The following is a 21,135-nucleotide window of genomic DNA, read 5'->3' as shown; positions in this document are numbered from 1 at the left end:
GAAAAGTAATTAGGAAGAAGAAGTATGCATATTGGTTCAATTGTATCATTTTAATGAATTTTTTGTGTTCGTGATACTATAGTGATACATCTCTGCACTTGTAAATGTTTTTTCAAAACGAACAAGAGAGGTAACCAAGAAAAGAAAATCAAGAAAGGAAAAGTAGTTAGGAAGATGAAGTATGCATACTAGTTTCATCATTTTAGTGGTTTTTTGGTGTTGGTGATACTATAGTGATACTATAGTGATACTATAGCGATACATCTCTGCAAAAAACGAACCAGAGTCCAGATCTGCAAAAAAACAAAGCACAACCCAGATTGAACAACGAAGCATAGTCCAGATCTGTCAAAAACGAAGCAGAGCAACTCGACGCAATCCAGATTGAGCAATGACGAAGAAGGAGATGAAGAGAGGAGAAACTCGGCCAAAAACGGAGAAGAAGACAACGAAGAACCAGATCGAGAACCAGAAGAAGAAGAAGAAGAAGAAGAAGAAGAAGAGGAAGGAGAGAAAGAAGGAGATAACTTTTAGTAGAGAAGAATGAGAGAAAGAGAGGACACACTAGAATTGGATAGTTGGAGGGAGAAGAAGAAGAAGAAGAAGAAAGAGGAGGGTATTATAGGTATAAACTAAAAAATATCTTAAGTCAGATGACCAAATTACCCTTAAATTGCACTTTTTTACAATTTTAAAAATGTACATGACCTTTTTACAATTAAGTTGTCTAAAGTGCTCTTACTGCCAATTGTCCGTTTCTCTTTATAGGCAAGCTTTTGGGATGAGGAATTGAACAATTGACACTGTGATTATGGAGATGAGATGGTAACCACTTAGAAGTTAGAAGGTCAATTAACTCATGTAGTCAGAGGCGGATGCATGATTTTATCTTATGGGCAAAGCCATGTGGGGGTCTGGAGGCAGCGTTTCGGGAAAAAAAATTATGATATTTATTAGTTATGCATTTAAAATGATAAAACAGGCATAGAATAACGATAAATAATGATTGAAAATTGATTCGGGTCTTTGACAATTGATGGTTTGACACACCGCCGTTCACCACCTCATGTTTGCCATTTTGTGAAATTAAGACGACACCAACAACAAGTGGAACAGTAACGCGATGGACTTGCACCAACCAGCGCCTGGAAGTATCAAGCCTAACACTGTATTACACATTTTATCAAATTAGTTGCATAATCTACTTCCATCGCTGCATCCATTTAGTTAGACAGATTCTCTCTCTCTCTCTCTCTCTCTCTCTCTCCACTTTATTAGGTCTTGTTGAGTGGCGAAGGTGCCCCCACCATAACAGCATTGATCCCCACCATCGCCCGAGCTACATTAGTCATGGTTCTTTGCAACCATGAGCAGTCAGATGCTACATAAATTACAATGAAAGGAAAAGAGTAATTAATCACTTTAGCCCATATATGTACTAGGCAATAACAATGAAGCCAGCGTATGCAACACAGGTAGAGATACTATAGCAGCATGTACTGCATTCAACAAACCAGACAGCTTGTTGTTCTGAGACAACAGCATCTGATCGACCATGGAACTCGTTATGAGATCTTCAAGGAAATAGAAAACTACCCAAAGGGCTAGGCAATCCAAATCTTACCCATACTGTTTGGGTTTGACAAATATTCATCATGTGTCATGTGTGTAGTACTGTAGAATTACTATTTCTATTACCATAGATGAACCTTCTTTTATGACCAAGAGAAGGTGATTTCATTCACGTGCTCAAATTAAAAAAAAAATGCGCAAACGCCACCAACTCTCTCATGTTATGATGCCCCAACTGGTGGCATCATTGAGAATCAAAACCAGGTTACATGCATGACCATGAATGATCCAGTATTTTTCCCAAGCCAAACAGCAAAAGATGCAAAGATACTAACTTAATTGTTAATCAAGAAAATCGACACACTACTTACTTAACTTGTTAATTTCAAATATTCCTTTTCTAGTCCTTTCTCTCTTTAGTTGCCAAAGTTTCAAAAAAGCTAAACATACCCTTTTTGAAAAGTAACTTCATTGCCTAACTAACTTAAAAAGTGATAGGGATCCCAGTCATCCCATGAGTGACTGACATGTCGCTCTCTAGTTTAACAAAAATGTTAGGGATCTTAGTTATCCCAGTAATTCATCTTGTCCTTTGATTGATGTGAATATAGGGGTTCACAAAACTTGGTGATTGAACTAGAGAGTGACATGTCAATCTCTGGGATGACTGGGATTCCCTATCACTTTTGTTTTGATACAATTATTGGCCTTCTTGATACATACGTATGTATCACATAGTCAAAAAGATGCCGAACCTTTGAAAAATGAGTGTACGTCTATACAACCCCCTTTGTTGTATATATCACCTTAGTTTGCTTATATATATACACATTGTTGTGTATCTATAGACTATAATGAGATTGAAATTATTCAAGAAAGAAAAACAGAGAGAGATGGGTTCAGTTTCAAAGGCTAATGCCATGATGCCTATCATAAGCAAGATGTACTGTTCTTCTTCTCAGACAATACTAGTGGTGAGGAGAAGGCCTCATGTTGTGAATGGAGGAGGTTTTGTGGTGACAGACTGTTCCCAAAAAGTGGTTTTTAAAGTTGATGGATGTGGAGCCCTTGGTGCAACAGGGGAATTGGTTCTACGTGACTCCAGGGGAGATGCTCTGCTTCTCATTCGCCGAAAGGTGAATTATTCTTGGATTAGAATCATTGTTTCTTCAATATATTCAACCTCCCTTTTAATTCAATGCATATTTTCTTGCTTTCTTTTTTGAATGTACTAGGGAGGGATGATTGAGGCTCTGAGTACGCATAGAAAATGGAAAGGCTATGCTCATGACTATGAAGGATCACAAAAACTGGTGTTCTGCTTAAGAGAACCCAATTCATGCTTTGTGAGGAGCGATGCAATAAGAGTCGCCATTAAAACACAGGGAGAATTCGAGATTAAAGGCAGCTTTCCTGATAAAGATTGTACCATTGTTGACTGCAGCAGAGGCAACATTATTGCACAGGTGATTCAAGTATGTTTACATCGATATATAACTATACATATATATGTATACACACCCTATATATGTGTATATATATATGCTTAGTAACGATCATTAGAGAGGTGGAAATGAATTAACTTTGTGAATATGAAACAACAGATTGGAGTGAAGAAGGAGATGGAGAAGTACTTGACGACAAACAAGGATTTCTATTACGTGGTGGTGTATCCAGGAATTGATCAGGCTTTTGTTTTTGGAGTCATTGCCATTCTTGACTACATGTATGGTGAATCAACCAGGTGTTGATGACGAATAGTGCTTTCAATTTTTTATTATTTTTTTTTTGAAAAGAAATTGTGTGATTAGATAATATTATTATTACCTTCAATTGGCACGTGATTGTTATCGATTTGTTTGTAAATAGCATAAACAGTTATTTATGACACCTCATATGCTTAAATTAATCACCCACGCAAACTAAACCAATCTAAATACGTAGTTTGGGTTTCTGAAATATTAACTTTGACACGCATTTCCCTATTTATTTCAAAATAGAGGTGACTCAATTATCAATTGACTTAGTCAGAAATACGTATGCATAAGATTCGATTCCAACGAAAAATATATTCCTCAACGATATTTTAAAAAAAAATTTAAGTAATAGAACTGATAAAAGAAGAAAACCTTTGCATTCAAAGCCCATATAAGCAAAAGAAAAGGTAAACTTAGGCCCAAGCCCAAGCACAAGCCAGTTATCTACCAAGCCCATAATAATTTTAAGAGGAGTCCGTTGAAGCTGAACATAAGGCCTCAGCGGTCCCATCGGCAATACAGTTTCAAAGATAATCAGCCAGTGAATTCTAAACTGCGCAACGCAGATATGAGAATTCGTAAATAGTTATCCAATCATAGAAATATGACCATACAAATTGAATTACACTTTCATGGGATTAGGCACAGGCACAGGGGCTATCGACAGCCACGATCTCTTCATCTCCGGCTCTGAACACGAAATACCCAACGGAGAGCCCTAACACGATCGCCAACAGCACTCCACCATTATACGACATGATTGACAGCATCAATAAATAACCGATGGCCGAATTTACTCCGAAGAGTACGGCGTTTACGAATCTCGCAAGCCTTCCGCCGCGAGAGCCGCTGAGTTTGACTAGAAGTGGAGCGGCTGTTGAGGCTGGGGCAGATGGCGTGGAGGTGATGGCTTTGAATTGGAGGCGTCGATCTTCCATGTACTGATAGAAGGCGGAGAAGAGGAAGCAGGCGAGTAAGGTGAGTAGGTAACTCGGCCAGGAATTGGTCTTCCATGAATCGATGAGAAGAGTTACCGTTTTGCCCCAGTATAAGGTCATGTGCATCATCTTCGATAGCGTGTTGTGTTTTGGGGGAAACTGAAGAGTGGAGAGGAGAAAAGAAACTTGAAAGTTGGGTTAGGTTTCGTTTGGATTGGATTGGATTGGATTGGCCGAGACTGGTAGATAAAGAGAACTTTTGGACCTTTTGGTCTTCCAACTACAAGACTAATCTGCAACAACGCTTGATTGTTGCAATCCATTAATTACACGTGGATCCCCAATTGACGGCATGTCTACTAAAGTACACAGGCCGAATGGGCCCGTTAGCGAATGGGCATGTGAGTAAACGTCAGGTAACTTTAGTCACACCCTATATTTATTAAAAACACTGCTATTTAAATTGATTATCCCTTATAAAAATTAGTTGATGGGGTATTTTTAGTAAATATAAGGGTGTGACTAAAGTTACCTGTAAACATATATATTGAGTGGATCAAAGAGCGTTAGAGTAGGCAGTTGTAGTATGCCAATAGGCCCAAGCTCAAGAGTCTAGTGAGCCCGCGCCCCGAAGTGGAAACCTGCAGTGCACACACAGGTAACCAGATTCATCAATTGTTTTTTACCAGATTTATAGGCTTGGTTAGATAGTAATTGCGATCCCCTGCTTATCGCTTTGATATGTTTCTTTCTGGCATTTAAGCTTTGCCTGATTGAAAAAAGAAAAAGAAAAAAGATTCTTCTTTTGGGCACAGCTCGGTTCTGTTAAGCTAAGCCCGTTGCCTTTGTCGTGGTCTAAAGGATGATAAAATAGTAAAAATGGGCCGAAATGGTCCAGTGGGCCGGACACATTGTTACTAACTTGTTAGCGTGTGTGCGTGAATGTTGAATTTTCGGGCATTGAAAATTTGAAGGAAAAAAAAAAAAGGGTAAAAAAGTTGGCAAGCACTCGGTTTTCCGTAGAAGAGGTGAGCGTCCTCTTGTGACTCGTGAGTCGTGTAAACAGTCCAAATTGGTTGGAAGCTCAGCATTACAAGTACGTAATCAAGGTTATTTGCATATGAATTTTGAGTTCTTATTTTATTGTGCTTTTTGAAAACCAGCGATCCAGATTTATTGCAGGAACGATTGTGGTAGAGAAATGGATGAAAATATAGATTATTCAGCATTAGTTTCAAATGCTTGAAGAAATGATGTACGAGGAACAGAATCACCAGATATTCTCATCACCACTCCTGATTTAGAGTTTTCACCTCTCTTTGTGTCTCTCCTTTTCAAGAATCAGCCCTAACCAATTATTTCTCATCAGATTTTGAAGCGATTTTCTGTATTTAGACGTTTGCCTCCCCCTTTTCCCTTGTGCTTTTCTGTTGTGTTCTCCCTATCCCTGCTTTGCTGTTGGTATGTGACATTTTTCGTTGTTTCAGATTCACTCCCTTGTTTATTTCGATTTGCCATTGTTTAGGTTTTATGTTTTAACCTTGTTGGCATTCCTTATTTACACATTAGATTAAATCTTGATGAACATTATTTGCACCCATTTTTTATTATGTACGCCACACTTTAGTGTGTTTTTAAAAAATTAATGGGGTGTACTTAGTAAGAAACGGATTGTATATAATCTTCATCTAAATCTTTCTACTTTTGGGGGGGGGGGGGGACATATGTGGTGATAAGAAAACAATGATGCTCTCAGTCAAAGTATAATATCCTAAAATTTTCAAGCTTTGTAATATTGTTTTGAGTGCACCATACATCTAATTTATTTTGGTTTTTGACCTTTTCTGGGATATGTATGTTATAGCATTAGCAGATCCTATGATGGTCGAAACAGAACCAGTTCAAGTAAATTCTGGTCCTAGGAAACCTCGAATCCTTCTAGCTGCTAGTGGAAGTGTTGCTGCCATAAAGTTTGCGAATCTTTGCCATTGTTTCTCCGAATGGGCAGAAGTAAAAGCAGTTGCCACAAGGGCTTCTTTACATTTCATTGATAGAGCATCACTTCCAAAGGACGTAATTCTTTATACTGATGAGGATGAGTGGTCCAGTTGGAGTAAAATTGGTGATAGCGTGCTTCATATCGAACTTCGACAGTGGGCTGATGTCATGGTAATCGCCCCATTGTCAGCTAACACACTTGCAAAGGTAATAGATTTGAGAAATCTTGGTAATTTTGTTCTTAATATGTTTACCTTGTTATAGTCAACAACATGATATACAGAGATGGTCTGCATGTCAATTAAGATGACATAGTTATTCTCTTTTTTTTTTGTCCTTTTAACTTTTTTTTGGAATACTCTTATAGTATGAAGAGATCAAGAAGTCTTGGTAATAAGGATTTTGTTTTAGAGAAAGTGAACTTGAAATTGTAGGTCAGCCAAGTTGTTGCTTACAGGGAGTTAGGGATAGAACTATGATACTGTTTCTGACTTTGTTCACCTTGATTTTCATAACCTTTTTGATTGATTGCTGCAACTGTTACCACTATTCCCTACCACTTTTGCTAACTTCAGTCTAGGATCGTGATTTAAATATGCTGAAAACATTTATTCCAAACTGTTGATATGGTTATTTCATAAATGTTCTATTGTCCTAGTTTGCTGCTTTTTTTACTGGCTTGGGTAATTTAGGATAAAATGAAATAAATTTCACATGATTAGTGATGTGTTCAAGCAAGATGAGGCGAATTATGAATTCTACCGTAGTCAATGCCATTTTTTTATCTGAGCAAACTGCTTTTTCAGATCATTAATTTTTATGGTGAATGTTAGAACTCAGTTCTTTTTTAGAATAATTTTGGCAAAATTACCCGTCATGTACATGAGTTTGATACAATGCAACACAAGATTGGTATGTCAATGAGTCATGTGCTTACCACGTAAGCCCCATTTTAGCTTCTTTTATTGTTTTATGAAATATGAATAATATTAATTTTATTATTAGTTATTTTTAGTATGTAGGAGGATTCTAACCTTTTAACCTATTCGGAATCCTAAGGAGTTGCAACTACTAGGCCAAGTGCTCCTTGGTTTCCATTTTGGCTATCTATGTCTTGTCTAATTAAGTAATTAGTATGGGTCATAACTCTTATTTAGAGACAGAAAGAATTTTTATTGCTGCGTAGGATATTTCATTGTAGACACGAGTATCTGAAATTCTATGACACTTTTCCTGGCACGATAATTTTGTGTGATATTTAAATGTTGCCTTGTCTAGTTGGTTATAGTAGTTAGGCTTTTTAATTTTGCTCAAAGAAACTAATCCTTTAACGTATGTTCCATTGCAGATTGCTGGGGGCCTGTGTGACAATCTCTTGACCTGCATTGTTCGAGCATGGGATTATAGCAAGCCATTCTTCATTGCACCTGCCATGAACACCTTTATGTGGACCAATCCTTTCACAGAACGGCATCTTATGTCAATTGATGAGCTTGGGATTACTTTGATCCCACCTATCACAAAGAGGCTGGCTTGTGGAGATTATGGAAATGGTGCAATGGCTGAACCTTCTCTAATATACTCTAGTGTAAGGCTCTTTTTCGAGTCACGGAATCAGCCAGGTGATGCAAGAGTCAGTTGATTTTGTGTGCACATAGTGGTAGTTTCGATATTGGGACTTGATAACTCCTTGTATGATATGTATTCTGTATCCAGCGCATTATAGAACAATAAGTATGAACTACATGTTTCCAACTGGCGTTTAAGCTGCAGCTTGGACTACTAGAGCTAATGACTTTTTACTGCCGGGGATTACAGAACCTTATTAAATTTCTGGGTGAAGAACAACATAAAGTTGGGTTGAAGTGGGTTTCAGAAGCCTGTTTTCCTTCTGGACATTTTAAATCCCAGTTCCCCCCGCAAAAACTTGCATTGTTCTTTGTATCAAGTATTATATGCTTTGAGCAGAATATATGTGTTGGTAAGGATGCCGTGTGAGTTTACAATTTTGAACTTTTTGTGGGAATTTTTTCCCACAACTTGGAAAAGAAAAAGAATCCTTGAAACTGGTACTGAGGTTCCTTATTTCATTGGTCTTCATCAAAGAGAGCATGTGGCAGATGGCACTGATCATGCTCTTTTCTTTATCTGGGTTGACCATGAGAAAAACAATGCTTGCCACGTGCTCTCTTATGGATGTTATTATTGCACAGAAGGTTGTGCATTGCTTTGTTCTTCTTTTTATACAGCACACGATTTCATCATTTTTTTACTTCCTTATTCTGGGCCTCTGTAGCCGTTCACGGTAATAAGTTGTTTGTTTAACAAGGCACCTGCTAGGCAGCTACGGTGATCTGATGTTGCCTTTTAACAGATTTTTCTTTAAAGTCTCTTTCAAGCGAAACGCCAACGGTCAACTTCTTTAAAATAATAATAATAAAGAAATAAAAGCCAACGGTCAAGCGTTTAAGTCCAAACAAATTAGGGTAATGGTAAATTGCCACGTCATCAGTAGCGACAGGCTGGGCCTTTTTATGACCCACAGAATCCACTTCACGTGTCCACCCAGGTTTCAACGGCTTAACCAACAAGTCAGCAACTATCAAGTGGTCCCACTTCTCGTGACGGACACCGATCATTGGGCCTCGGGTCACCATCAATGAGCTGACTCAGCTCGATCGTAACGATAAACATTAAACATTTTGAAAAAAGCAGAACAGAATTTCGACGAGCAACAAGAAGAAGAAACCATCTCCGCAAGTAATTCTTCTCAAAACTTGCTCCGTGTGTCTTTCCTTCTCTTTTTCAACGATCACTGAGATATCAGCACAGGAGATCTGCTTTTTGTTTATTGTTATTTTGGAATTTCTGTTTGAATCATCAATGGCGGAGGAGTTTGCGAAATCGGTGGAGGACGGGTTGAAGTTGTCGAAGAGGATATATATGGGCAAGGACAGGGCAGTGGCGGCTCCTAGGCCCCCGCCTTCGATGGAGAAGTCGTCCGCGTCTCTCCTTCCGGCGTCTCCGATGGTTTATGCTGTGATATCGAATCCGGTCATTGTGGACAACCCGGACATACCTAGCTACCAGCCGCACGTGCACGGCAGGTGTGACCCTCCCGCGCTGATCCCTCTCCAGATGAACGGGATCGAACTGGAGGTTGATTGCTACTTGGACACTGCATTTGTTAGGGTTAGCGGATCCTGGAGGGTCCATTGCGTTATGGGCAGCCGGAGCTGTCCGTGCCGGATCGCCGTCCCCATGGGCGAGCAGGTGTGCTTTGAATCAAAAAAACTTTTAAGTTGGGAATATTTCTTTGGCGCTAATATTGAATTTCTTAGCTGTTGATGGCTTAAGAAAGTTTGAAATATAAAAAAAATAATCAGTAAATTCTTAAGCATCTGGTGTTGTAGGCTTCATGTATCAATCATGTCTAACTCCAATATTAAATGAATTTACTTCTTTTATGAATTAAAATTCACTTATTTATGTTCTTAAGCACTATTATCTTGCTAACAGGGTTCAATTCTAGGTGTTGAGGTGGAAATTCCTCGAAAATCTTATTCCACTCAATTAATTTCATGGGATGATAAGAAGAGCATGGAAAAGGAAGCTCGAGCTGAAGATGGAGGATTTCTGAAGCAGAATATTTTCACCTTAACAATACCACAGGTGCTACTCCTTATTTTACATGTAGCTCAAGTAAAGTTGTTACAGTTATGGCTTCGAAAGTAGTTTTGAACTGTTTGACATTTCAAATTATGTGTTTTGATGACTATCCTTCAAACCATGCGTTTGTTATTTTTCAAGGTTGATGGGGGTTCCAATCTTTCAATAAGATTGAGTTGGTCTCAGAAGCTATCGTATTCCGATGGACAGTTCTCTTTGAATGTTCCCTTCAGTTTTCCAGAGCATGTAACGCCTGCTGTAAAGAAACTTGCAAAAAGGGAAAAGATACAGTTGAATGTTAATTCTGGCATAGGAACTCAGATATCATGCAAGATGAGTAGTCATCCTTTGAAGGTATAGTTTTGATTCTCTTGGATGTTGGAAATCTCCATTTTAGTTTAGTAAGACAATTAATTTGTTTTTGTTCTTTATAACTTTTCCCAGGAAGTAAGACGCCATGTAGGAAAATTTGGTTTCTCATATGAAGCAGATGTTCTCAAATGGTCAAATGCCGACTTTACTTTCTCATATGATGTAAGTTCCAGTTCCATCTTTATGCCACAGTGATCTATGGAACACAAGATTTCTTACCCAAGATTTTCAAAATATACGCTCTGTTGTTGCTTGAAAATGTTTTCGAGGAGTGCTTCCATGTTGTTTTCTGCTGGATTTTTGTTATTCAAAATACTGAGAGCTTTTATCAGGTCTTGACAAGCCATGTATTTGGCGGCGTTCTTTTGCAACCTCCATCTGTTCAAGATGCTGATCAAAGGGAGATGTTCTGTGTGTATCTGTTTCCTGGAAATCAGCGGACTAAGAAGGTTGGTTTAGTCCATTACTCGCTGAGTCTGATTTGTTTATTCTATCTGTGCTCATCATATTTAATTGATAGGTATTCAAAAAGGATGTGATATATATTATCGATATAAGTGGAAGCATGAAGGAAAAGCCGCTTGAGTATACAAAGAATGCATTATTTGGGGCCCTCTCTCAGATGGATTCAGAAGATAGATTTAACATTATAGCTTTTAATGGAGAGACTTATTTATTTTCATCATCATTGGAATCAGCTTCCGACAAAATCATAGAAAAGGCCATTCAGTGGGTTAACATGAACTTCATTGCTGGGGGCACTACGAATATAATGATTCCATTAAAGCAGGTATTTCTCTCCTATTGAGTTACTTGGTTATGGCTGAGGACAACTTGATATAAATCATTTTGGTGTACTTGGCCTGCATTTCATTCATTTGATGTCAACCTTGATTTCCATGTATCTAAAGCTTCATTGCAAATTTCTTATAGGCAATAGAGATGTTATCCAGTGGTCGTGGTTCAGTTCCTATCATCTTTCTTGTTACTGATGGGACTGTTGAAGATGAAAGACAGATTTGTGATTTTGCGAAAAGTCAACCAAGCAAAGGATCGATAAAACCTCGTATATACACTTTTGGCATAGGTAATGGCTCGATGTTTGCTGTTTGAACCTTTGGGCTGATGCCATTTTCTTTTCATTATGAGTGGCATATTGGGTGTTACCAATCTTTATAATTTACGTGGTGCCTAAGTTACTTTTTTTTCGTTTTGAAATTTTGTAGGTACATACTGTAATCATTATTTCCTGCAAATGCTTGCAATGATTAGTGGAGGCCTACATGATGCTGCTTATGATGTAGGTTAGTTAATTTTAATTTCTTTTTGATTACGTGGAACCCTACCAAGGTAGATATAGATAGGTCAATTATGAACTTTAAATTTAGAAAATAAGTTATCAAGCTCTTCCCTACAAGTCCACCATCTTACTTGAGTGGACAGTGGACTGATAGGTCAGTGATCTATGAAGATTAGGCGGGATTTGGTCCTTACTTGTTGGCCCAATTCCTCTATTTGGTAATCTTGATTTTTACTAGCTAGTCCTACCCTTTGTTGTATAACATACTTGAACTACTCTTGTGAACTGCCCTTTAATTTTACCAATATAGGGGTCGTTGTATAATTCACTCCAACCTCTTAACCCCAGGCTAGCAGCCGTACACATTTCTCGGCTTATTTTCTTGACCTCTGACCTCGTGTTCTTTTTTTTCCTCTTTTTTTATGTAAAGCATTAGCTGAGGAATTTGTCCCCAGAAGACCTCTCATACTGTAGACACTGATAAGCATATGCCATCCAAGAATGCAACTCTACCCAAGATTTATCGCCCAACACTTGGCATGCACCTTCACCCCATACCCAAACCCAAACCCCAGTAAGATAGGTTTAGCTAGCTTTGATGTATGATATGTATATTATACTTTCAATTAATTTAATGCTTTATTTTTCTCTGTTATTTTTTATCAGAATCAGTTGAGTTTCGAATGCAGAAGTTTTTTGCCAGCGCGTCATCAGCCATTGTTGCTAATATAGCCATTGACCTTTTGGATGATCTTGATGGCATGGAGGTATGTTTGTCATGCCCATCCCATCTATGTCTTTTAGCTGCCTCCCTAGTGTTATTATACTGCACAACACATCCACCATTTATATTTTTATGATACGAGTATACAACAATAAATGTTCTGTCATTGTCAGAGTCAGATTTTTTTTTCCATTTATAGGGGAGATATTTTATTGCATCCCAATATCTATTTATATTATTGAAAACTGAAGTTTTGACCTTCCTATCTGACGTATTCTTTGCCTTCTATTGTCCTAATCAGCCTTAAATTTAATTTGGTATCCATGTTATGTTGATAAGTTTTATCAAAATGATACTTGAGTTTTATTTATTAACTTGTCCAATAACTTCCTTCATTGGTTTTGGTTTTTATACGACATTTGTAACAGGTGTACCCTCCGCATATTCAAGACCTTTCATATCAAAGTCCATTAATTCTCTCTGGGAGATATCGAGGAAAATTTCCTGACTTCATTAAAGTTAATGGTGTCCTAGCAGATTTAAGTGCCTTTGCTTTAGACTTGAAGACAGAAAAGGCGAAGGAAATCCCTCTTGACAGGGTAAGCCGTCAAGTCATGATCATTTTTTCTCTTTCTGTCTCAACTAGTTTCATTTACTTTATCATACTAAGCTGCCGTCAATCATACTTGTTCTGTGGAACTTAATTACCCCATACCTAGCTGTTGATGTGAACATCTGTAAAATGCCACATTTCCCTTTATTGTAACTTGATGATGACCCTTACATATAAAATCTATTTTGCTTGCTAAGTACATTTACCTTTTGCTTGCATCATTCAAAATTTACTGACTACTGTACTGGCTTTATTTCTCCTTCTCATTGTGCTATCATGACCTTTCTATCTCTGCAGCTATTGGCGAGGCAACATATAGACTTACTCACAGCTATGGCCTGGCTCTCAGAAGACAAGAAGCTCGAGGAGAAGGTAGGTCGCTGGGTGTTTCATTTTTTTCCATCCCTTTGTTCCCTTTGTCAGTTTTTTAAATGTGTGAAAACAAAGTGCACTTTAACATAATCGTACTCAAGATATATAAGGAATTAATCCTGAATGAGATGAATACTTCATAGAAAATTTATTTGACTGTGTCTATATTCTTGTTTGCTTCCCTGTCTAGAGGTTGACCCCTTTATTCCAAACTTAATTTGGACCATATGCCATGTGTGAGCTGTGCATCTGAAAATTCTGATAGCTCTAGTTCTGCCCCATTTCTTCATGCTCCAGAAGGTATTTTCTTTTAATTACAGGATTAAAGAAAACATGGAATTTGTTGCTAATACCAACTTCAGGTTTCCTTGTTCTAGTAATGCTACAAGTTTGTAATGTATTTGATATGGCTACATGCTTGCACATTTCTACATGGGAAAATGAGATGCTTATATCTTTCATTATCAGGTTGCTAATATGAGTATACAGACTGGTGTTACGTCTGAGTACACCTGCATGATGCTACTTGAGACTGATGGAACAAAGGCCATGGCATTATCTGGGGTTAAAAAGGTATGCATCAGTATTGGAAGAGTGTTGCCGCTTACCTTGCATTAAAAATTTTGGTCATGACTGAAAATTCAGTTAGATTATAACTAAATCGATAGTTACTAATTACTAAGCCCACTGAAAGTTTAAATTGTTATGGTTCCCATGAGGTGGTTTCTTTTTTCTTTTCTTTTTTTTTAATGTCTGGTTGGTATATTGTATTACGGTTAGCTCTCAGATCATTGCAAATGAAAAACGACCATAACAGCGGGTATTTGACTAATGTTAACAGGCATCACATAAAAAAGATTCACTTGAAGAGAATAAAGGCCAGAGGGCAATATTGCTGCGAAGCCTTTCTATCGGGTTTGGCAACTTGACTGCAACAGTAGAAAATGTTCCTCCTGGATTTGAAGAACCAAGATTGCCAGAGGCTGCTGAAATCTTCGTCAAGGCAGCTTCGAATTGTTGTAACAGTATGTGCAACCGCTGCTGTTGCATGTGCTGCTTCCAATGTTGTTCGAAGATGAATGACCAGTGCGCAATAGCATTAACGCAACTCTGTGCTGCTCTAGCATGTTTTGGTTGCTTTGAGTGCTGTTCAGCAATATGTTGTTGTGGAGGTGATGGAGATTGAAAAACCACAACAAATTTATGATTGTCTTCATGTACGGTATATAAAAATGATATTCTTGTCATTCTTTTCTCACTGGCTATATAGTTCTTTTCTTGCTTTTTCTTACCGTCTTCTTTTAGGGTTTGCCCATTTGAGGTGTTCAGGGTGTTGCGTTGGGAGGTGTTCGGAATGAACACCTCCCAACCCTTGACCGTTTCAGGCTGTTAAGACAAAACCTCTCTATAAGGTTATATATAAAAATCCCAACACCTCCCAACTCTTCCCAACCCAACACCTCACAACCAACACTTCCGAACACCTCCCAATCCTTGACCATTTCATGCGTTTGAGACTGTTAAGACAAAACCTCTCTATAAGGTTATATATAAAAATCTCAACACCTCACAACCAACACCCCCCAACCCTCCAAACGGGCAAGCCCTTAGAGTGTGGGGATTTTGGGGTAACGGTCGGAATATACTGATTGTGGACTTAGTTATGGGCTTTAAGGAAGTTTATTGGGCCATAACTTAACTTAAAATATCCGACGGGGCTTAACTGGTTCGTGGGTCAAAGTCCATATATTGCCCTACTATTTTGGGCCACGAACATTCTGGAGGCCCATAGTGTCTTGGATTCAGATCCATTGTTATTATTATGAAATAAAAATTAAACAAATAATAAAAGAGATCTCGTGTCAATGATTAAAGATTTGATCGAACGGTGCAGAAAAAGTTCCCCCCTCAATCAAGGATTTCCATGATTAATTCCCTTTTATTTATCGTTTCACAAAGTCAAAGGGAGCTCTCTCTAGTCTCTACCTTGTTCGCACTTCCTTCGTCGCACAGTATCAGTCCACGATAGAGAGAGTAAGCGAGGGAGGAGAGTGATAAAGACGATATCTTTTCTTGTCAAAAGGTGTAAACCTAACTCTCTCTCTCAAAAGTCTTATCATAATTCGCTGTGATTTCGTTTTCTCCTTTTTTTATCTTCAAAATTCAAGATTAGGGTTTCGTTGGAGCTTGATTGATTGACAGGGATAGAGAGAGAGATTTGAGGGGGTGATTTAATTGGAGGTGTTGTTGTGAGCCAATGCAATTAGATTGGGTGGTATTTGGAGTAGCGAACAAAAGTGAACTCCATGTCGTGGGCTGGCCCTGAAGATATCTTCCTCTCGACTTCGCTTGCTAGCTATCTTGATAGTAACTTCTCTCCCCTTTTCCATCTGAATGTGAATGTTTATATATATTTTTATCCAAATACATCTATGGATATTAATGCGGTTGATTTCTCTCAATTTTGTGTATTTTTGGGTTTCAAGTCTGAACTACTGTTAAATTATATATTGGATCCAATGAATGTGTGCTTTTCCTATTTCTTAGGTCCATCTTTATCATCTAGCAATTGTGAGGATATTTAGCTATATATGGCATATGTGCTCTAATCTTTACTGAAATGTCTAACCAAATTTTCAGCAACTTGCTGCCTGCATACTTTATATTTCCTTGGTGGTATTAGATGTAGTAACTGTTCCATCGATACCAGTGGCATCTTACCTGACATAAAAAATGGCTGCCTGTTTGATGATTTTTAAACTACTTACTGTTTGTCGTTTGCAGAAAAGCTCCTTGTCTTGCTTCGAGATGGTAGAAAGCTCTTGGGGTTGCTGAGGTCTTTTGATCAATTTGGTATTCTTTCATGGATGTTACTTTTTCTTACAATATTTTTCCATTCGTATAGAACATTCACTGATGAAAGCTCTTTCTCCCGTGCTCAGCGAATGTTGTTCTTGAAGGTGCATGCGAACGAGTTATTGTTGGTGACCTTTACTGTGACATCCCCTTAGGCCTCTATGTAATCCGTGGGGAGAATGTTGTATTGATTGGAGAACTGGTATGATTCATCATTTTTATTTTGAGACTTGAGTTATCATTGATCACAACTGACAGAAAAAAAAAGTGATTTCTCTATTAACAATATAGGACCTGGATAAGGAAGAACTTCCTCCACACATGACTTGTGTGTCAACTGAAGAGATTAAGAGGGTCAGTGATATATTTTTTTATCTTAGTTATTTCTCGACTCGATATTTCAATGTACTTGTATTGTGTTTGAGTTTTTTACTATGTTGAAATTAGGTTGAAGCCATAAAGAGACATCATGCATGAATGCCCATGTGGTATAAATGGCTTTTTGTATTGTCCGATCCCTTGTCCTTGGGCATGGTGGTGAGTCGCATGACCGCCTAAACTAGTGGTGCCCTTCAGTATAGATTGATATTAGAGTATTAGACTCGTGCTAGATTGTAGTTCCACTGGTGGAGTAAGGAACGTATTGATACTTTATCATGATGTCCTTTTTTAATTTCTGGTTCTATGGATAATATAATAGGTACTATTTTTTGAACTGGCTTTGTTTTTCAGAATTTTTGGAGGGCTATGTCCACTAAAAAAGTCAAATTATCTTAGATGCATTGCTAATAAATGTTGATGAGTTGGAGATTGCAAGATAGTCTTGAGAGACAATGGGATGGGGCCTACAGAATTATGATATATGTTAGGAAACCATTCAAAACGCCACCTTGATAGCTAAGCCTATCCCTTATCCCCTTACAGAGCAACCAGACTCACCTGAAGCTGAATCCCATAAGAACTCTTATAAACCCTAAACCCAAAATTTCTAGACATTACCTTAAAACCCTCACCCTTCTTATACCCTAAACCCTATCCTTAAATTGTTCCCTAGATCCTGAACCCTAAAACATTGAGTGGGGATTCTTATCCCTAAAACATTCAACTGAAAAAGATTCAAAGTGCTACATTGATAGCTAAACCTACCCCTATTCCCTTATGAAGCAACCAAAGTCGCCTCTAATTGCATCTCTATAAAAGTTTCCATTGTGGCTTATCCCTAAGCCCTCAAATCTTGGATCCTCACCAATATGAAGCTACTGGACTCACCTCATCCCATGAACCTTTAAATCTTAGACTCTGAGCCCTAGATTCTAAATACTTTAAATCCTAGACCTCACGTCTTATACCTAAAATAAAATCATTCAAACCCTTGCAAAACAACTAGATTCAGCCTCCAGCCGAATCCTATAAGGGCTCCCATAAATCCTTTGTGAAAGATAAAGAGAAGAAACAGTTGCTTTTAAGTGACTTCCTTGCAACCCTAGCTGTCCTGCCTGCAGCCATATGCCCTGATGTTTTCTGCTGCCAGCCTTGCTTTGCCTTGCTGATTCAACAGATATATGAAATCTTTTTGCAAAACAATTCTACATGGTGGCTACAAATATTTGAAATCTTTTTTGACCTTGACTGTTGTTTATGTGCACATTGTTTCTGATTCTCATTAATGGTGGAATTTATATGACCAAGATAGAAAGGGATTGCTTTCTTGTATTGTCTTTGTTCTAAATAATTTTGTCCTCTTCTGTCTTGTTAGGCTCAAAAGGCCGAAAATGATGCTACGGTTCTGAAGGGCTCCATGAGAAAAAGAATGGAATTCCTGGATTACGATTAATGATATCGGTTGTTATGTTACTGCTCTGCTGTGTCCGCAAATATTTGTGCGACAGTGACCCAGTAACGATAGTCTGGAGTAAAAGCTCAGGTTCTTATTTTCTTCCTCTTGCTGGGAGTTCTGAAGACCGATTTTGATGAGGTTGAGAGTAAGTTGATTTTTTGGACTCTTCAAGGCAGGGAGAATGGTTTCATTATTTATGTAGAATGAGGAGTAAGTTGATATGTGCAATACATATTTTGGGTACTTCAGATTTGGTTACACTGATGATGCTTTGTGGCCACATGTTTAATCTCATTCCCCTCCCCTCGTCAGTATTTTCCCTTTCCATTGAACACAAGTTGAAATTGCTGTGGTTTGATGCTTTGGTGCCTCATTTTGTAATGGCACTTTCCCTTTCACTTCATTTTGTAATGTGGTTATTTATGCAATCCAGATGACATTTACTGGTAGAAAGTTAATGATTTTGCTGCTTCAATATGATTTCTATGAACCTGTATGGCCACATCTGTCTTACACAGCTTATTTCCTGCCCCCGTCCCCCAACCCAAATTCCTACTCCCTTTCTTAGTATTGCCCAATGGTTTTCTGCCGTGAGGATGTATGGGTCCTATCTTTTTTTGGCTGCTGGTTTGATAAGTTCCTTTCGATTTCTGTATGTCTATTCTGAGCTTCTGACCATACCCGTCCCTGGCTCTCAAAACATTGTAACATATAATGTTTAAGGAGATTAATCATGATGGCGTTTGTACTCTATACATCAGTTTGTTATCTACGCCACCCAATGCTAAGAGGGTAATGGGAAGGAAACTGAGAAGGGAAGTTGGAAATAGTAATACCCTCCTATCTATGGGCAAAGCAAATTGTAAGTGTATCCATATCTGCTACAAAATGCGGGACTTTATTGTAAGATTTCAGAGTTTGCAAACGGGACTTTATTTGCCAAAAACTAACATGCCAGTGTATTTCAACTAATACAGAAGTCCAGGAGTACAGCAACTTTCCTGGGGAAATACCGTCTCACATTACATTCAAGTTATACAAGCGAAAGAAAGTACACGCCTGCATCTTTCAGGGCATCAGGTGACTGACAAAACGTGCTCACTTTTCAGCTGGGTAATGTAAGCAAAGAGATGAGAGGCTCATATGCTGGAAATCGAGAAACAAGCTCGGAGTGTTTTGCCAGTTCGAAGTCCTCAAACTGAAAGGCAGGTGCACAGGTGCAACCTACAAGTGAGAAGTGGCTATCAGCATCCCTTGGAGCACCTTTGAGCACTTCCCCACCAGGATATATGTCGAAGTCCTTTGTTGGAAATGCACCAAACCAAACATTTGGGGGCACCGTGTACTGTGGTCGTTGATCTCCGACAAAATCTGGCCCGAGGCATGTTAATTTCAGTTGCCCATCTTTTTCATTCAATTCCAAAACCTGAAGTAAAATACATAACTAGTTAACTAAAATGTGAAAGCTAGAAGACAATCTTTGCTCCACAAAGGTCCCAATTGTCAATGCCATATCTCCTTCCTCTTCGTTATTGATAAAATGAAAAACATCTTCAGAGGCAACAACATGGAATGTAGCGTATATGTTGATAGTATATTTGAACATTCACTTGTAGAGACTATTCTACTGAGAAGGCTAAAATGCACAAAATATCAATTAGATTTAGGATGGATGAGCCATACCGTAATAGGTTCACCCAGATAAAAATGCCAGGTTTCTGCACATGGGATACGATGAAGGTGTGATACACTTCCAGACGGTAGCAAGAAGTAAATTGACGTGCTGATAGGGCGATCAACCTTGTCTGCAAAGAAGCTAGAGTCACATTACTGAACTGAATTATAAATGAAATCCCAAGGATAAAAGACCTGTTAGCTAGCAAAATGAATTAACCCAATTCCACAACTTGAAATAGACTGAACTGTTCAAGTTGCCCATTCAAAAAACTACAACTCCATGTAGAAGTGCTCTATAGCATACAGACTCATTAGAAACAGATATGTGCCTGACGTTATCGTCATATTCCTTTGCTGAATTTCACTCCAAATCAGATCTGCCGGAGCTAAAATAAGCCATTATTGTTCCATGTTGAACCTGATCCTAAATGCATACAAATTGAAAAATAAATGACAGCTGCTTCATGGGATTAACTTGGATTCCAATTCAATGTGATTTGCTGTTTCAAGTAAAGAATTTTTACTCTGAGACCAAGCAGATTAATTTTAAAACAAGTGATTGATAATTCACTTCATAATGTCAATATTCAATACTCTGAGACCAAGCAGATTTGCAGTAATGCGGCCATAAAATCCAACCCCAAGAAGTATCACTTCAAAAATCACCAAGAGGAGAAGACAAGGACAAATTTTACTGATTATTAAGAGTAGGGTTTCTAAACGTGTTTTACCACCTGAATGGAATTAGCCGTATTATGCAAATTGGATCATTTTGATCATCCGAAGTTGGATTATTATTATATGATCTATTGCATTTGCTCGAAAACCAAATTTGGAGATAAAAGTGTTCAGATTCTGAACATTCTTTCTTGTTGCTTATATAAGATACTTCATCTTCAACCAATCGAGCTTCATCCCAAAAATTTGACCCATCCATAGATCCGCCACACAGAACTACTATACCACTAAATCGTTCGAAAATCACTATATAACAAGTGGAGCAGACGGTATTTGGATCTAAAACACAATACAAGAAGCGAAATGAGATCGTGAAATAGTACTTACATTCAGGAGGAAGTTGAGACCTGGAGAGGATCACAGAAGTGTCCCTAAACGTCTCCGAATAAAACCCACCTTCCGGGTGTGGCTTCAGATCCAGTTTCGTCACAATCTCTGATGCAATAACCATCTTCTTCTTTTTCCTTTCTAGTTCTCGTCACTCGTCAGTCGATCAACACGATCTGATCCGCCTCTTAACCTTGTATTGAGAGTCTCCAAAGGCAGAAGTCCACGGTCAGAGCCCGATTGCTGCCCTCAAATTGTTCTAATTTCCCTTTTTTCCATTGGAGTGCTCTTTTTTTTTTTTTTTTGAGAAAGGAGTTCATTTTAAGATGTCTTGGTTCTTCCGAATTTTATGATAATAAATGGAATTTGCATCTTTTATACAATT

The 21,135-nt window shown here is 38.2% G+C and overlaps 6 protein-coding genes across 11 annotated transcripts; 4 read left to right on the top strand and 2 right to left on the bottom strand.

The window, feature by feature from the left end:
- Positions 1 to 2,418: 2,418 nt before the first annotated feature.
- Positions 2,419 to 3,462, top strand: LOC120006191 (protein LURP-one-related 6). 2 transcript variants are annotated; one of them, XM_038856128.1, is made up of 3 exons: positions 2,419 to 2,708; positions 2,808 to 3,047; positions 3,177 to 3,462. In XM_038856128.1, the coding sequence occupies exons 1-3, from the start codon at positions 2,427 to 2,429 to the stop codon at positions 3,321 to 3,323; spliced, it is 669 nt and encodes a 222-aa protein (XP_038712056.1). In that variant the 5' UTR covers positions 2,419 to 2,426; the 3' UTR covers positions 3,324 to 3,462. The 2 variants fall into 2 exon arrangements, with proteins under 2 accessions (XP_038712056.1, XP_038712057.1); XM_038856129.1 differs by having other exon boundaries at positions 2,420 to 2,708; positions 2,808 to 3,038; positions 3,177 to 3,426.
- A 326-nt stretch (positions 3,463 to 3,788) lies between these two features.
- On the bottom strand, positions 3,789 to 4,505 carry LOC120006193 (copper transporter 5). The gene has a single exon (XM_038856135.1). It carries the CDS (start codon positions 4,394 to 4,396, stop codon positions 3,968 to 3,970), a length of 429 nt encoding a protein of 142 aa, XP_038712063.1. The 5' UTR covers positions 4,397 to 4,505; the 3' UTR covers positions 3,789 to 3,967.
- A 707-nt stretch (positions 4,506 to 5,212) lies between these two features.
- Positions 5,213 to 8,143, top strand: LOC120006192 (phosphopantothenoylcysteine decarboxylase-like). 4 transcript variants are annotated; one of them, XM_038856134.1, is made up of 4 exons: positions 5,236 to 5,363; positions 5,450 to 5,728; positions 6,132 to 6,472; positions 7,614 to 8,143. In XM_038856134.1, exons 3-4 carry the CDS (start codon positions 6,146 to 6,148, stop codon positions 7,905 to 7,907), a joined length of 621 nt encoding a protein of 206 aa, XP_038712062.1. In that variant the 5' UTR covers positions 5,236 to 5,363; positions 5,450 to 5,728; positions 6,132 to 6,145; the 3' UTR covers positions 7,908 to 8,143. The 4 variants fall into 4 exon arrangements, with proteins under 4 accessions (XP_038712060.1, XP_038712062.1, XP_038712061.1 ...); XM_038856133.1 differs by having other exon boundaries at positions 5,256 to 5,363; positions 5,439 to 5,728; XM_038856132.1 differs by lacking the exon at positions 5,450 to 5,728 and having other exon boundaries at positions 5,213 to 5,363.
- An 846-nt stretch (positions 8,144 to 8,989) lies between these two features.
- Positions 8,990 to 14,606, top strand: LOC120005121. Of its 2 annotated transcripts, XR_005469733.1 has the most exons (14): positions 8,990 to 9,538; positions 9,785 to 9,937; positions 10,076 to 10,288; positions 10,379 to 10,468; positions 10,639 to 10,755; positions 10,827 to 11,096; positions 11,240 to 11,393; positions 11,533 to 11,610; positions 12,273 to 12,373; positions 12,759 to 12,929; positions 13,241 to 13,315; positions 13,506 to 13,615; positions 13,784 to 13,888; positions 14,157 to 14,193. XR_005469733.1 is itself a non-coding variant. In XM_038854592.1 (13 exons), the coding sequence occupies exons 1-13, from the start codon at positions 9,149 to 9,151 to the stop codon at positions 14,499 to 14,501; spliced, it is 2,262 nt and encodes a 753-aa protein (XP_038710520.1). In that variant the 5' UTR covers positions 8,990 to 9,148; the 3' UTR covers positions 14,502 to 14,606. The 2 variants fall into 2 exon arrangements, 1 of the variants encoding a protein (XP_038710520.1); XM_038854592.1 differs by lacking the exon at positions 13,506 to 13,615 and having other exon boundaries at positions 14,157 to 14,606.
- A 679-nt stretch (positions 14,607 to 15,285) lies between these two features.
- On the top strand, positions 15,286 to 18,483 carry LOC120006085 (sm-like protein LSM1B). Its single transcript, XM_038855959.1, has 5 exons — positions 15,286 to 15,682; positions 16,100 to 16,168; positions 16,258 to 16,373; positions 16,463 to 16,525; positions 17,928 to 18,483. The coding sequence occupies exons 1-5, from the start codon at positions 15,622 to 15,624 to the stop codon at positions 18,003 to 18,005; spliced, it is 387 nt and encodes a 128-aa protein (XP_038711887.1). The 5' UTR covers positions 15,286 to 15,621; the 3' UTR covers positions 18,006 to 18,483.
- A 442-nt stretch (positions 18,484 to 18,925) lies between these two features.
- LOC120006084 lies at positions 18,926 to 21,046 on the bottom strand. The gene is made up of 3 exons (XM_038855957.1): positions 20,751 to 21,046; positions 19,692 to 19,813; positions 18,926 to 19,434 (listed from the first exon to the last, which is right to left on the bottom strand). The coding sequence occupies exons 1-3, from the start codon at positions 20,872 to 20,874 to the stop codon at positions 19,114 to 19,116; spliced, it is 567 nt and encodes a 188-aa protein (XP_038711885.1). The 5' UTR covers positions 20,875 to 21,046; the 3' UTR covers positions 18,926 to 19,113.
- Between the last annotated feature and the right edge of the window lie 89 nt (positions 21,047 to 21,135).

Source organism: Tripterygium wilfordii, chromosome 9, assembly GCF_013401445.1.
Source record: "Tripterygium wilfordii isolate XIE 37 chromosome 9, ASM1340144v1, whole genome shotgun sequence".
NCBI classification, from domain to species: Eukaryota; Viridiplantae; Streptophyta; class Magnoliopsida; order Celastrales; family Celastraceae; genus Tripterygium; species Tripterygium wilfordii.
Note: the sequence above shows the minus strand (reverse complement) of the source record. Positions and strands in the feature narration are given on the sequence as shown.

Coding starts and splice junctions, on each gene's coding strand:
- LOC120006191 (XM_038856128.1), top strand. CDS start 2,427: ATGAGATTGAAATTATTCAAGAAAGAAAAACAGAGAGAGATGGGTTCA. Junction 2,709..2,807: donor TGCTTCTCATTCGCCGAAAG/GTGAATTATTCT, acceptor TGAATGTACTAG/GGAGGGATGATTGAGGCTCT. Junction 3,048..3,176: donor TTATTGCACAGGTGATTCAA/GTATGTTTACAT, acceptor ATGAAACAACAG/ATTGGAGTGAAGAAGGAGAT.
- LOC120006193 (XM_038856135.1), bottom strand. CDS start 4,396: ATGATGCACATGACCTTATACTGGGGCAAAACGGTAACTCTTCTCATC.
- LOC120006192 (XM_038856130.1), top strand. CDS start 6,119: ATGTATGTTATAGCATTAGCAGATCCTATGATGGTCGAAACAGAACCA. Junction 6,473..7,613: donor CAGCTAACACACTTGCAAAG/GTAATAGATTTG, acceptor GTTCCATTGCAG/ATTGCTGGGGGCCTGTGTGA.
- LOC120005121 (XM_038854592.1), top strand. CDS start 9,149: ATGGCGGAGGAGTTTGCGAAATCGGTGGAGGACGGGTTGAAGTTGTCG. Junction 9,938..10,075: donor TCACCTTAACAATACCACAG/GTGCTACTCCTT, acceptor TTATTTTTCAAG/GTTGATGGGGGTTCCAATCT. Junction 12,930..13,240: donor AGGAAATCCCTCTTGACAGG/GTAAGCCGTCAA, acceptor CTATCTCTGCAG/CTATTGGCGAGGCAACATAT.
- LOC120006085 (XM_038855959.1), top strand. CDS start 15,622: ATGTCGTGGGCTGGCCCTGAAGATATCTTCCTCTCGACTTCGCTTGCT. Junction 15,683..16,099: donor GCTTGCTAGCTATCTTGATA/GTAACTTCTCTC, acceptor TGTCGTTTGCAG/AAAAGCTCCTTGTCTTGCTT. Junction 16,526..17,927: donor CAACTGAAGAGATTAAGAGG/GTCAGTGATATA, acceptor CTGTCTTGTTAG/GCTCAAAAGGCCGAAAATGA.
- LOC120006084 (XM_038855957.1), bottom strand. CDS start 20,874: ATGGTTATTGCATCAGAGATTGTGACGAAACTGGATCTGAAGCCACAC. Junction 19,814..20,750: donor GTCTCAACTTCCTCCTGAAT/GTAAGTACTATT, acceptor GCTTCTTTGCAG/ACAAGGTTGATCGCCCTATC. Junction 19,435..19,691: donor ATCTGGGTGAACCTATTACG/GTATGGCTCATC, acceptor ATTTTACTTCAG/GTTTTGGAATTGAATGAAAA.